The sequence below is a fragment of the Panthera onca genome, chromosome A1 (genome assembly GCF_046562875.1).
Source record: "Panthera onca isolate mPanOnc1 chromosome A1, mPanOnc1 haplotype 2, whole genome shotgun sequence".
In the NCBI taxonomy this organism is placed as follows: domain Eukaryota; kingdom Metazoa; phylum Chordata; class Mammalia; order Carnivora; family Felidae; genus Panthera; species Panthera onca.
This window is the reverse complement of record NC_138339.1, coordinates 11,626,521-11,641,759: the sequence shown is the minus strand read 5'-3', so window position 1 is coordinate 11,641,759 and position 15,239 is coordinate 11,626,521. Positions and strand designations below refer to the sequence as shown.

Below are 15,239 nucleotides of genomic sequence, written 5' to 3'. Positions count from 1 at the left end.
ACACTTGAGGAAATGAGCCCACACGACGGATTCCGTGGCTTTCCCTCAGGCCCCAGGAGGCGCTGGTGGAACCAGGGTCAGCACGCAGGGTCTCTGACACCCACGGCCTTCCCGCGGCCGGGACACACCCCGGACCCGCGTGCCACAGAAGAAAACAGATTTCCAGCGCGCTGACGGGCGTACTGATCGCACACGCTGACCTCAGAGCCGCCGGCCCAGGCGCAGCAAGCCCCACCACGAGGACGGCAAGCACGCGAGGCGCAAAGGGGAAGTAACTTGCCCAAGTGAGTCAGGAGGGCCAGGATTGTACAGACAACAAATGCCCAGGCCAGGGTTCCTCTTGCAAGGGGCAATTCAGAACTTCAATTTCTGCTCAAGGGGAGGTGGTGTCAGGGAGACGTTTTAGAGCCTGAAGAGGCCAGACCGCTCCTCCCTTCTGCCTGCCATCCTGTCTCCGAGGGCATCTCTCTGTGGGTCCGGTCCTTCCTCGGAGAGGTGGGCCACCATTCCCCGTGCTGAGGATTAGAGGAGACGGTGTAAGGGCTGGGCCAGGGTGAGGGCTGATCGGTTTCCTCTTTTCTGGAGAAGTAAATTAAAATTGCATAAGTGCTGGGACTCAGGAAACACTGCAGGGCAGTTCAGACCTTCGTTTCCCTACAGACCCTTGACTGCAACAGTCTGGGACTACCAGAAGATGGCCAGAGGCGACATTTACATAGAATCCAGTGAAAAAGATGGGTTTTCTTGATCTCATTTCAAGGAATAAACACTTCTATTCCATTTCTTTTGTTTTAAAAAACAACAAAGTATGCATATGGAAAACTCTCGAGGTCTTTTATAATAATGTGACAAACGAGAATGATGAGCCAGTACATCTACAATCCATACTAAAAACCCCAGTGTCCTTAATTGTTTAATTGGCCCATTAAGTCCCGGGAATCAAAGCACAGGACACAAGCCTGCCCCCCACCCCGGCCAAACAGGTGATACGGAGCTGAAATGCACTACAACACGATCAAACTCATAACGCTAAGAGCAGCACCGAAAAAGTCTATATGCCATATATTTAGGTACAGCAAAAAAGCGAGTACTGACTGCTATCTACACGTGCTAGCGTTTTACCAGAGAAACAATTCTGTGGTGAGCAGAAAAGGGGAAGGTTCTAGGCAAGGAACTGACACATATGAGCACCTGCTGAGTGCCAGGCATATTGTCTATGCAGTCTTATCCCAGCTACCTGGTGAAGGTAGCGATTAGGAATTGTTTTACAGGTAGGAAAACTGAGGCTTGGGTAGATTGAGGAACTTGCCCATGGTCATGAAAGCAGTGGAGGCATTAATAAAGCTAAGAAGTGTTTTTAAAAGGTAAATTGGAGATCTTGTAAGCACATGCCAACCTGAAGGAAACCCCTGATAGTAGACACCAGCCCTAAATTCTCCACTACTAATTTATTTTAAAAGAGAAAACACTACATCTTATGTTTCAAAACAATCACACAGCAAGATGGCAGCCTCGTGTACAGGAGCAAGCATCCACTAACTGTAGCCAATCAGAAATTTAGGGCATATGCTAAAAATGTGGAAGCATTCTGTGTATTCACATGCTAAGGACCAGGTATCCGCAAAAGAGGACCATGAGTTCAGAAGCGACCAGGGAATCGGGAGAATGCACCTGATAATCTGCAGAAAATCTTGCCCAAATATAATGTCTCCTGCTTTCCTAAATGCCACGCTTCCTGATCCTGGAAGATGAGACGATTCCACGGCACATATAAAGTTGTTGACAGAATCGGCTTCATGGAGAACACGATCACGACAGGCTACACCTTCGGAAGGCGATCTGAATCTCGGGAGGTAAGCACACGGGAGGGAAGGCAGTGTAAGCTCGCAGGACAGACACCCGTGGGAAGACGCCGTGCCAGAGATTTACTAATCGCATCCAAGACATCTGTGCTCCCCCAACCGGCTTCTTCCTTGAACCAGAGTTTTCTGGGCTTGACTGGCTGTTGTAATCACAGCTTCTGAAATCTAAAAAGGCATGCTAACTTGAATACCCACTTAGAAGGTAAAAGAGAAAACGCCTGCCAAAGAGCATCTCCCTTTGCACAGTCATCTTCAGAGAGCTTCGTGTGGAAAGCGTGGATTTCTTCTTTAAAGCTCCTGCGTGAAGACGAGCTGCGACGTGCTGCACACGCCACCCTGGAAATGCGTCGGCAAGAAGAAATACCTACTCACGATCGCTGTACAACACGGAGGAGGAGTGGATCTTCACATCAGTAGAGAGGAGGTTCCAGCCTCTGCCAGAGTGCTGGCAAAACTGATCCACGTGCCTCCTGCTGTGACTCTGGTGCCTGAAACAAAGCCCCAGCTGGGGGCTCCCGCCGGGAGCCTGATGCCTGAAGACGCTGTGCCAGGCTGTGCAACCCGTTTCCACCAAGCTAATCCGACCCTCCTCTCGGGTTCCTCCTTCCCGGAACGCCAGAATTGTTCTCCATAATAAATCTATGTTTAGTACGTTTTAAATGAATTCAACCGTACGACTTTCACCACTTCCTTTTCGGGTCTTGTTACGTTACTTCATTGTATGCCTCAAGTCAGTGTTTTGAAGAAGTTGACTGTACGAAAAGTGTATTACATAAATTGCTAATTCTAGAGCTCTAAAGACCATTTAGAATTCATCCCACAAAGGACCCTTCAAAACACGACCCTAAGAACAACGTAGTCAACCTTGAACAAGTACAGAGCAAGTGCAAAAAGGAAGTCTCTTCTCCCTAAACCCCTCCGAATGGTTTTACTTTTGTGAAAATGTTCCAGAAAATGAAACATGGCCCCTTATTAAACACTAACAATACCTCTGCTCCCATATTTAAGGTGCCTCCAAAGGCCATCCTGCCCCCAAAATACATAAATATAAAAATAAAAATATAAATATAAATATAAACTTTGGTCTCTGCCGTGATCGCTTCTGTTGTAATTTGTTTGGACAGAAATCCGTCAAAGAGGGGAGGGCAGAGAAGAAAAGGTGGTAGAGCTCCCTCCAGGGGCCTCACTCCCAGTGCTGCAGCAAGACCGAGGAGGTAGTCCCTTGGGAAGAGCCAGAAAGCCTCAATGAATGAAGCTACACACACAACGTGTAGTTCTGCCTCGATACCAAGGCCACCGTCTGTGTGTGTCCAGACCAAATCCACTGCACATGGTCTTAACAAAGCCAGGCTCCTTATGGAGCTGTCTCGCAGCCAAGAGGTCTTCTGGCTTCAAGTACTAGTAAAAAGCAATCTTTATTAACCACGGTGCAGGGGCCAGAAAAAGAAGTCCACCCTGTATCTTCAGATCTTATGCACCCCCCCCCCCATTTTATTTGTGGCCAGTTCTTAACCACACGGGGCCGTCCCTCTACCTACATGGCCTGATGGTGTACTCAGAGGCAGAGCAAACTGCTTTTAGAGCTACTCTGAAATGGTTCACGGGGTTTCCTCCGAAATTTATCATGTCTCTACGCACATGGCTGCCACGCCCCGGACCCTCGACCTCCACTACCATCTCCCTAGAGCCTATGACGGAACGAGAAGTTGCCACACATTTGTGGACACGACAGACCAGAGATCTCCCTCTAAAGTGAGTGGAGGGGAATTACATAAATGGCGGGGTCCCAGTTCCTGGTCAACCACGACAGCCTGCTGAATGCCCGCTCTGAGCAGCAGCGCCCGCGGCACGACCGTGCATGCAGTTTTATCGGGGACAGGTAGGGCTGGGCTGCAGGAGGCCTCGGGAGACAAGCAGGCACAGCAAAGTGGCACAACACACTTCTAAAGCCACCTGGTAGCTAAAAAATACAGAAGAATCAAGTGATGTTCTTCAAGAGAGGGGAGGGCCTATAAATATTCAGGGCCAGAAAGAACTAAAAGAGGGAGAAGTTGGAGATGCCAGGAAAAGAGGTCGTAATTGAAGGGCCCATGTAATGGCAGTGGGTGGAGACAGTAGAGAGCGGACACACGGGGACATGGCCATGTTCAGGGTGGAGCTCAGAGCCTGCACCCAGTGGCGGGTGGGCAAGAGAGAGAGGCCCACAGACGGAAGAGGTCGACAGTCTGCACACGGCTCTCCAAGCCCCAGCCCAGCCTCCAACCTTGCTGGCCACATGGTGGTGCTGCTCAATAGTCCCACCTACCTGATGTCCCCCATGACTGCTTCTAGTATCTTCTCCTTCTGTCACCAAGCTGAATTTTACAAACTGCAGGTGTCTGCTTAGACATCAACAACTGCCAGGGAAAGGCCTCTGACAGGTGGCCATGCCTATTCAGAAGGACCTGCTCTGGCCTGCTGCTACCCACCCTCTGTCCCCCACACCCTGTGGCTGTCAGAGTGCCTGACGCATGACCAGTAGCCCTCCAGAGGGAGGGAGAGTGGTTGCAGATGTTTGCAAAGTGAACAAAAGTATATTTAAGGCTTCTTTTGAAGCAGAGCTCAGATCTGGGGTTGTTAAGCACTTTCAGTGTAAGGGGAAGTGGGTAGGGCACCCCTTAGAGTCCCAGGGACAATGAGCAGTGATAAGGAAGGAATGGGACTCAGCTGGGTAGAGGCAGGAGCCTCTCTCTGAGGAGTAAAAAGCAGACCACAGCTAAGGTGCTACTTTAGCCCTTGGCTTGCCCTAGAAACCTTTGGGCAGAAACGTTCTCTACAAAGGAAGTCTGCTCACTCTTGCTGCCCCCTGAGAACCTGTGTTCACAGCTCTGATGGTGACCTTAGACCCAAGGAAATGAGTTTTCCATGAAAACTAGAGTAACGTCAGCCATACAAGAGACTTGTGTAATTTACAATGGAAGGCGGCACAGGAACTGGAGGGAGAAGGGTTGATGGGGTGCCGGTCACACGAGAACATTCGGTGGACCATTGTTGTCCCCGTCAGAGCAAGCTCGGGACAGCCCAGCCTGCCATCACGGGTGACCATACTATTTGGGAGTTGGGGGGGGGGTTCCCCATCTCCAGAGCCTGGCTGTTGGCAGTTCTGCCTCCAACTTTCTTTGGGGCCCCAAGTCTCCACTCATATGACACAACCTTCCTATCCATCCCCAAACCACGTCGGCCACGGCAGTAGCTTATCTCACAGAAAACATGAAGGGGAGATAAAAGCACATTTTCCACATTTCTTCTGCTGTAAGACGAAGGCAAAATATTTTCCAACAGGCATGAGGTAGGGACACCACAAACAAAACAGACAAGAAAAACGCTCCAAAGGTGCCTCTTGGTTGTGGCAAGGCTGCTGGACACACAATCTCCTCTGGCTCATTTCTTGAGATGAGGAAAGCAGAAATGTTGGGATTGGCACTTTTATTTCCTATGTGAGGATGTGTAAAGAAGGTAACTTGTTAAAGGCATTTTCACTGAACAAGACTTAAGTGCAGACTGTTTTCTTATCCTGTAACTCAGTCCCAGATTCAGTTTCCCAAATGAGTATGGACCCAAACCCTCTGTCGTGCAAAACCTGCCACAGTTTACTCCTACTGTGACTTACAGAAGAGACCATGCTGCTGGACGTATACTGACACTCTTCCTTTTTTTTTTTTTTTTTTAAATTTTTTTTTCAACGTTTTTTATTTATTTTTGGGACAGAGAGAGACAGAGCATGAACGGGGGAGGGGCAGAGAGAGAGGGAGACACAGAATCGGAAACAGGCTCCAGGCTCCGAGCCATCAGCCCAGAGCCTGACGCGGGGCTCGAACTCACGGACCGCGAGATCGTGACCTGGCTGAAGTCGGACGCTTAACCGACTGCGCCACCCAGGCGCCCCATGACACTCTTCCTTTTATAAGGGAAGAATCTCTTCCTTTCTAATAATGTTTTCAGGCTTTCCAGCCTATTTGCATAATATTAATATCCCTAAATCAGTTTTATTTTGGTTAATATTTGCCTGGCGGACCTTTCTCTAACAGGTTATATACTTCCAAATTTCCTGGGTATTTATGCATTAGGTGTGCCCTCTGAAAAAAACATATAGCAAGATTTTTAAGAAATAATCAATCTTTTGTCTCTTAACAAAAGTAAAATGGTAAAATCTATTTTGCATTTACTGTAATTACCGATACTTATGAACAAGTTACTGCATCTTATTTTGCGATTTCGATGGTGATTTTTGTTTTCCTTGTTTCTTTTGTTTCCACCAGACCCATACGCGTGAATTTTTCTTTTTTTTCAGCCAGTTTTCTGTATTTCCTTCCCTCCTACGCTTACTAGGAAGTGATGCTTTCCATCCCTATGCTGTCAGTGGCTACTGCACACTTGAGTTTACAAGTGTCAGGTAAGCAGAAGGTCCTGCCACCCTCGGAACCTTCCATCTCCCATGTTAGAGTGTTCTGACACATTGGTCCCACTCTGCTTTTAACAGTCCCCAAACCCACTATCTGCTGTCTACATGGTCAATCCTTTGATTTACAAATACATTTACCAATTTCTATGCTCATTCTTGATCCTAGTCCTTTCTTTTCATACTTCCCTTTTTATTCATTTAACTAACTCATTCAGTACCTATCTGCTGATCACCTAAGTATGCCAGGCATTGCCCTGGGTTGCAGTCATAGAGAAGTGAACAAAACAAAGTCCCTGTTCTCGCGGTGTCTGTGTTACAGTGGGTACTTGTGTTACTAACACTAAACTGTATGCTTTAGTTCTTCTGGTTAAGTATTGGAGTAGCAAACTCTCTCACTCTCGGTCTACACTTTATCCTCATCATTGAATGACAGTTCAGCTGGATCTGGAATTCCAGACTATTCTACCAACTTCCAGAACCTGTGGTTGCTGGTGAAAAGTCGGCTGTCTTTCTAACAGCCCTTCTCACTGGTGTTCTTTGGTCATTTCTCTCTTCTTGATTTTACACTTTGTCTTCGATGTTCCTCAGTTTTGCCACAATGTGCTTCGGTTTGGACATGTCTTACTAGATGACTTCTTTTTAAAGTAACTTTCCCCACACCTCCTTATAACTTCCATTTAATATGGAACAGACACACACACGCGTCACGTTATTACAATTTCTCCCTCCTTCACTCTGCTTGCAAAAAAAAAAAAAAAAAAAAAAATCCAAAAAAAACACATTTACCAAGTAATAAGTCGTAGGAGTGCCCTGGCCTGGGTGCTTTATATGATGCTACCGCATACATACCTGACTTCCTCTCTAGAAGCCTTTACTGTGCCTACTTTCCAGATAAGGAAGTTAATCTTAGAAATGTAAAGAGATTTTTCCAAGTGACACAGCTAGTGAGCATTATAACCAATGCTCCAACTCCACAAATCCCCTGCTCTAAACACACTCCACACCCTGCCGCCGGTTTCTAAACACACACATTGAAGAGAAGTGGATAAGCAGCAAGAAATGCTGGCCCATCGTTACAGAACTGTTACTGCCTGATTATACACTGAAATTTCACAAGCTGTCAATAGACACTGGTACAATGAATACGTCAAAAACATCCGGGACGTCACTTATGACACATCCTTCTGCATAGGCAAGGACAACCTCACGCTCAGATCTGAGCATCACCTCTTCTGAATCACCTTTCAACATATCTAGCCAAGGCTAACTTATCTTGGATATGGTTAAAACTAATTCAAAACCGAGCTCATAGGTATTTAGGGGAGGAACTAATGAAAGCCATTGTTTTACCTGGGCTACTTCTTCAAAATCTTCATGGCGTTTCTGCAAAGCTCTGGCCCGATGAAGTGATTTCCCCACACCCGTATGTTTGCTGAGAAACGCTTCTCCATGGTTCTCAATCCAGTCCAGCACCTACAATAAAAGACAGGTACATGTGCCATAAAAACAATGTTCTGCCCTGTTTGATGGTTAGGACTATCCACTGAAGATACACTCTGTTGTCAAAACTATAACAAGACACAAAGGAGAGGGAAAAAACTAGAAGCAGTTGGACACTAACACATCTGATCAGTTGTCCCACCATGATTTTCAACAGCTCTTACTGTAAAACCGTTAAGTCTGTCTCTGTATAAACATTACGTGCCATAATGATTAAATCTCACCTCATTTTATGCATGACAGAGCCTCCAAAACTGAGTAGGTTTTGGATAAGATAGTGGTTATCAAGCCACAGACAACCAGTTTAGCTTAACATTTTTACAAGGCTCAAAGCTTCACAACTCAGGCAATTCAAGTTTAACTACAGAGTTAATGTTTTTCTGTCTCTTCTTTAGAACCCTGAAAACACAGAAGTAAAACCTAAGAAAACAAAACACTTAAATGTCTCTGTCCCCGTCTTTGAGGATAATTTATTCTGTAAACTACTAAGCTGTTGGGAAAGCTAAACACTCCATGAATTTAATTACTTAAAAGTTCTTGCAAGTTGACATCCACTATATAAAGAAAGGGAGTACAAGGTAGGCAGTGTGACATGATGTTTTCAAGTTCAGAGTCGGCCTAGAGCATAGTTCATTGGTTCCCATACTTGAAAAACCACAAAGAAACCTGACAATATCTAAAAAACAAAATCTAAAAAAATACTTACACTACCATCAAATGTACACTTTGCCTCATTTTTTTTAGTTTATTTATTTGGGGGGACGGGGCGGAAGGGAGAGGGAAAGAATCTCAAGCAGACTCCACATTTGTCAGAGCAGAGCTCAACACAGGGCTCAAGCTCACAAACCGTGAGATCATGACCCGAACGAAAATCAAGAGTTGGAGGCTTAACCGACTGAGCCACCCAGGCGCCCGCTCCTGCTTCGCCTCTTTCTGATGGAGAAAAGATAACCAGCAAAAAATAGGTCAGTGACATCTTTCACTAAAAACTAAAACTTTAGGTACAAGATATTTAAATATTTGAATACATTTGTTAACGTACTGCTGAAGGCCACTCCCCATACTTCACATTTAGTAACTACGGTAACCAAGAATATGGATCAAAACTATCTGTGACTAAAGAACCAACTGGGAAATATACCGCCAGAACAGTGGTCTGGAGGAAAACCTAGAAGCAGACTAGTCATGGCACTAATGGCAAAATAAAAGGGGCCTTAACTTGGGCTTCATTGCTATGAAAAGGGTCCCTTGCCCTTTGCTACCTGCACTAGAGATCAGCTGTGCAGACAGATCTCTTAAAAAAAAAAAAAGAGGCAGCTGGTAAGGGCCAGTTGTGCAGGGACAACTGGACCTATTACCCATTGCTCCAAATCTGTGACCCTCAGAAGCCAAGGGTCTGACTGAGGGCCCTTTCTGCATAGAGTTTAGCGAAGTTAGTACACGTGAACATAAAATAGCTTGCAAACCTGAGTAACTCGCCGGCAGCCCTCTTACGTACCCTATAAGATGAGCAGACGTGTATGTACGTGGAGGAGGTGGGGCGAGGCACAGAGGCCAAGCCTTCCAGCAAGTGCTAAAGCTACACATTTACCTTATTACTACAGCTCATTTCTGAGCTCTTTCGTCAACACCACCAATCTGCTAGTCACCTGGGGTCACACTATCAGAGCAATGCTTAGTGGATCTACATGTACTCTGTTACCTCACTCCCAGTCCTCCTGAAAGCTCTCGATTCTACCCTTCATTTCTAGCCCCGGCTGCACACCTGGGGTCTAGCTGTGTATTGTTGGAGAAGTTCTCTATCGTTTCTGGACAAGAAGCTTCCCCAGTGCTCAGTGCTGATAATAATGAGGAGTTGTGAGTATTCAGCGAGATCTCCGTTAAGCACACCAGTACCAACGTGGTGAACATACAGCACGCGTGACATCCGCACCCTTAAACCACATGGGGTTCAGACTCACGACCAGGAGATCAAGAGTCAAACGCTCTACTGACTGAGTCAGCCAAGTGCCCCTATCCATTGTTTTTTAATTAGTGCGCTTAGCACATTATTTTCCTTTCTTGAGACAAAAGAGAGAAAACACATGTTAGTACTACCATTAGTAAGTAGTGCCACATCCACGCCTGACTTCAAGGAAGACATAAGCCGCTGAGTTGTTTACATGAGTCTCTTAATATATATTATCAAACACAGATCCACTCCCAAGAAATGTCCACTGACAACTTCAAGACATTTTGGCCTCAAAGGATGGAATATGCCTCCGGGCAGGAAGCCAAAACCACGCAGAAGACAAGGATCAAATATTTTAAGCTTGAAAAGAACTCAAAGAAATGTAAGTAATACCTATGCTATAGCCAATCTGCCTATCAGATCTGTATGAAGGGCTGAGAGAGTTTTCTTTTTAGCTACAGTATATTCCTTATATTCTTCACCTTTACTGTTAAAAGAAAATTTGAGGGGTGCCTGGGTGGCTCTGTCGGTTAAGCATCCGACTTCGGCTCAGGTCATGATCTCACGGTTGGTGAGTTCGAGCCCTGCCATCGGGCTCTGTGCTGACAGCTTGGAGCCTGGAACCTGCTTCGGATTCTGTGACTCCCTCGCTCTCTGCCCCTCTCCCACACTCTGTCTCTCTCAAATGTTAAAAAAATTAAAGAAAAAAAAGAAAGAAAATTTGAGCCACTAGTAAGCAGCAACCTGATTACTGGTAACTCAATACAGATTTGAAATAAAGGCACAATTTCAAAAAGTAAAAGGTAAACATTATTTGGTAGAAAGGGCTGAGGAAGCAAAATACAGAATTTTAAAAATATAAAAATTTGTTTTTTAAGCCTAAGAAAAGTCAGGAAGCATAACCAACCAACTCAGGGTTACAATTTTTCTTTTATTAGTGGTTCTTTTAGACAGAATTGTAAATACCAGGTGAAGATATATTTCCAACAAACATGAAAGTAATTCAAAGAAGGTGTACAAATGCCAAGCACTTAAAAAAAGAAAAAGTGGCAGACACTTGTGAAATCCAGCTGGTGTTCGAAACCAAATTCCCCCACAAGGCTTTGGCTTCTTTTAGAAGTTGGAGAACATTTCCCAGGTTGCCAAGGAATCCTGAATCAATACACGTGTCCAAAGAGCATTTCAAAGACATGCTTGTGGAATCTCTTCCATTTAAAACACAAAAATATTTGCAAATCAGGGTTTCATCAACTTAGTCCAGCCAGCCGCCTCCCTGACCTGAGCTATGGCCGGCAGCTGTCATTTGTCTTGTGACCCCAACCCTAGAAATCCCTCAAACCCCGGCCCAGGCTTTGCTGCTCTGTGGCTAGACTGCAGGAAAAGGACCCAAGTGACGCCTTCCCACAGTCTACCTGGTCCCTGGGCAGGATAACAAAGCTGGGAGGCCAACGCACCTTGCTCTCGGCTCAGAGGATGTGGTGCGAGCTCATTCCTTTGTACATCGGTGCCCTCTAATGGACACGGTGACAGCCCCAATGTCAAGGTCACTCCGAAGTGAGCCACCAACACAACACAGATAAGATCTCAGCATCCAAGTCAAAACGTCAGATGTGGAGGAAACCTGACAGACTGTGTAGCTTAACTCCCTGTTTGTAATTACAGAATAGATCATGATGACAGCAAGTATGATTCTGTTCACTTCTTAATCATCATATCGCGGTTGAAAACCTGCTGTTGCAGCACGCATTGACCTATGTGGACCCTAAGCCATCAATCCACACGGTGAGCTGGGGTAGGGGAGGCACATCATATCCCCATTTCACAGATGAAGACACAGGACCAAGGACCCTCAACTACCAGGTGGAGCCAATCTGGGGACTCAGACCCAGGAAGTCTGAACCGAGGGTCCAATCCCTTAACCTCTGGTCTTATATGCCTCTTGAGTTGGCTCAGGTGTAAGACAGGTGGCACAATGAGGTCTGGAAAGAAAGAACTGTTTTTGTTGGCAAATGGCAGCAGGGAGGCTCCTGGGCAAATGACCTCTGATGAAATGACAGTGTTATAATGGACAACAAACAGTGCCAACCCTCAGTCAAAGGTCATGGGAACTGGCCACTGGCACCTATCCCCCAACTCACATGGCAGAGTTCTGGCCATTTTGTACAACATGTGATTTTCTGTGATGAGCCCCCACTACCTAATATTCGCAGTTTCACGGTTTACTATTTTTTTTATTATCACTATTAGAGACAGAGAGAGTGAGCGTGCAAGTGCGAGGGGAGGAGCGGCACAGAGAGAGGGAGAGAGAATCCCAAGTGGGTTCCATGCTTAGTGTGGAGTCCGATGCGGGACTTGATCCCACGACCCTGAGATCATGACCTGAGTCAAAATCAAGATTCAGACGCTCAACTGACAGAGCCATCCAGATGTTCCATGGATTGCTATTTCTAATAATGACTGCTTTTTTTTTTTTAACAATTTGTGAATAAACACTACACCCTCACCAGAGGAAACTGATTCTCATAAACCTAGGTCTCAACAACAGGCAACATGAAGACCAATGTGAAGACATTTTTCCTTTAAAATGCATAAGTGTTTATTTCAAATACTGACTGGAGTAGCCTTCTAACATGACCACACATCACGTCACTGCCACCAGTATCATTTATTGAGAGATTATTCCATGCTAAGCTTGGGTAATACATGCAGGTCCATAATCCCTTATACACACACACACACACACACACACACACACACACACACGCAAAGGTTAAAGAGCTCTGAAATTCTAAATTTTTTTTTCAAACGTTGGTCCCAAAAATTCATTTGGCATTAAGACCTCAGTCCCTGCAGTGAGTCCTTGTACATTTGGCTGCAGAAATCTCCATGCTTTTACTTCAGATTACAGGGGGGCAGCCCAGACCCCATCGGAGTGTCCTGTATCATGCAGTGTATGCACTCTGTCCTCTTCCTCAAGTTTAAAAAATTCTTAACCCCAAACACATCTATCCCCAAGGGCTACAAATGTAGAGACTGGATTTTTATTATTGGCCCTCTTCAACAAGAAATGGGGGCTCAGAGAAGCGAAGTGACTTGCCCAAGAAAGAAGACCTAGAAAACAGATTCAGACACAGTTCTTTACAGCCTCTAACTGAGGCTCTGACCCGTCATTACATTATGTTACATCACGGTTTGTAGACACTGCATGAACACTGAAAAGTATTTCTAAAATCAGAGTTCCAACTCTAGGCTGGCTGTGAAAACTAGAGAAGACCTCAGACGTAAAACAACCAGGAACACATGAAGCCAGTCTAGTTTTACTAGGAACCTGGGATCCAAAGAGTAGTCCCAGGTATCTGGGAAAGTATCCAGATACCTGTCAATTCCAGCTACCATTGGGAAGAGATATAATCGGTGAAGAAATGTTTTCTGTCATAATAATGAGAACTCCTTCTAAGTCACACTTATTCAGTTTACAAAACACAAATACACGAAGCAAGTGAAAAACCAAGGTAGTTCTAAAATACTCTCAGTGTGTGTGTGTGTGTGTGTATATATATATATCTATCTCGATATAGATATGCAGATATAGATGATCAGATTTTTCAAGTGGCAAATATTAATTTCCTCCCTGCCCATCCCACATTCCCTATAAAACCAAAATTATCCCAGTTCCATTTAGTTATTTCCTTCTTCAACCACTGTTGGTTTTCATTTAAACCACGGAGGATGCCAATCTAGAAACAGACATACTGTGTTTCTAGTGTTGGGTGTTTTTTTTTTTTTTTCAGTGTTATTTTAAAATAAGTGCTCCTAAAACAATCATTTAGATCAGACCTTTCTTGATGGTCAAATCCACGGTATTTTAATGATTATAACAAAGACTGGCCGATTAAGCAACGTCATTGCAAATCTGCTAAACGTAGGCAGGAGACAGAAAAGGAGGCGTTCCCTTAGAGGATGCTTTTAAGAAAGCCCGGTGTTTAGCATCACTGTGAGGACATCCAATATAATATTATTAATGAAACACCCACAAAGTGAAATCACAAATGAAGGAATACTCTGAGTTTACATTATTGAATTTCACATCCTCATCCTCTTAGTCTGCCAGGTACTGTTTTTCCTGAAGCTCAGAGCACCCTGTACCTGGAATCAGTATCTTAGTCATGTTCTTCCCTTTCCAGCAGAGGCCAGGCCAGCTGACCACCTGCTCGGGCAGGAACAGGATTAGAACAGACAAGCCGGGCAGCCATGAGGAGCTGGGCTCAAGACTGCTAGAAGCAGTAGGTGCAGACGGGCTCTCTCCCCTGCCCTCTCCCTCCCCATTTATCCACTCCCAAGGGGACTGACCAAACTCCTCACAGTGGTGGGCAACCGCAGCTTCTAGAAAGCCCTTCCCCAGCCTGAAAAGCCCCCCTTAGACAGTCCTCCTTAAGTAACACGTCAATGTAATTTTACTCTTTGATTCGCTCAGAAGTGAACCATCCTCCTCAGGTCAAGAGCAGTGAAGCAGTTAAAACACCACTGGGCTCCCTGGAGCTTTGGTCAAGTCACTGGACTTTTTTAAGGCTCAGTTTTATTACCTGGAAAATAAGGAGCTTGGCCTGACAGGATCACAAGGGCTTCTGGCTCTAAATTGTATGATGTGCGTGGCACAACTCCCACAGTGACATGAGAGACACAAGTCAACACGCATCTCTGGGCTTTTGAGGACTGAGGGAAGAGGGGGAACTTTTTAGGTCCAGTATTCACAGCTACCGGACAATAATCATGGTTCTCCCATTTCTTTATTTCTCTCCACTGGAGCCAAGAACTGTTCCTTCATTCACTGCATTTCAAAATTACAATTAAGTTTGCTCTAAAAAGCTATACAATTGTTCTTAATATGGAAAGATCTTCTAAAAATATGATTTCTAGAGACATCTGGGTGGGTTGGCTCGGTCAATTAAGGGTCTGACTCTAGGCTTTGGCTCAGGTCATGATCTCACAGCTTGAGAGTTCAAGCCCCACACTGAGTTCTATGCTGACAGCATGGAGCCTGCTTGGGATTCATTCATTCATTCATTCTCTCTCTCTCTCAAAATAAACTTTAAAAATATATATATGGTTTCTATAACATTCCAAAATATACTATAAGCCTAATGCTCACTTGGAAAAATAAGTCATTTAAATAAACAAAAAACCTCAGCAAGCTACACAAATACACAGCAAATATTACAGCAAATACAGAACCAAAATGCCCTGTGTTGCAAGAGCTACTTTTGCTTAACCAATCTAAGAGCGTATGGTATGTCAGGAACATGTGCTCCATGTACACTTCCTTGGCTACAAGGGAACATGGGTGAAATCAATGGAGAAGGTCCCACAAAGGGTGTGGTGGGGATGAAAGAGCCAAGTGTGAGACCTGAAACCATAAAAATCCTAGAAGACAACATAGGCAGTAATGTCTGTAACACTGGCCACGGCAACATTCTTCTAGCTGTAT

The 15,239-nt window shown here is 45.1% G+C and overlaps 1 protein-coding gene across 3 annotated transcripts in view; it reads right to left on the bottom strand.

The window, feature by feature from the left end:
* TRIO (trio Rho guanine nucleotide exchange factor) overlaps nt 1–15,239 on the bottom strand; it is a 355,586-nt gene that overhangs the window by 163,076 nt on the left and 177,271 nt on the right. For all 3 annotated transcript variants that reach the window (XR_013554624.2, XM_060634370.3, XM_060634366.3), the window contains exon 10: nt 7,654–7,776. Coding sequence is in view for 2 of the 3 variants with exons in the window: in XM_060634370.3 (XP_060490353.1) it covers nt 7,654–7,776 (123 nt within the window). In the remaining variant the exon portion in view is untranslated. The remainder of the gene's footprint in view (nt 1–7,653; nt 7,777–15,239) is intronic.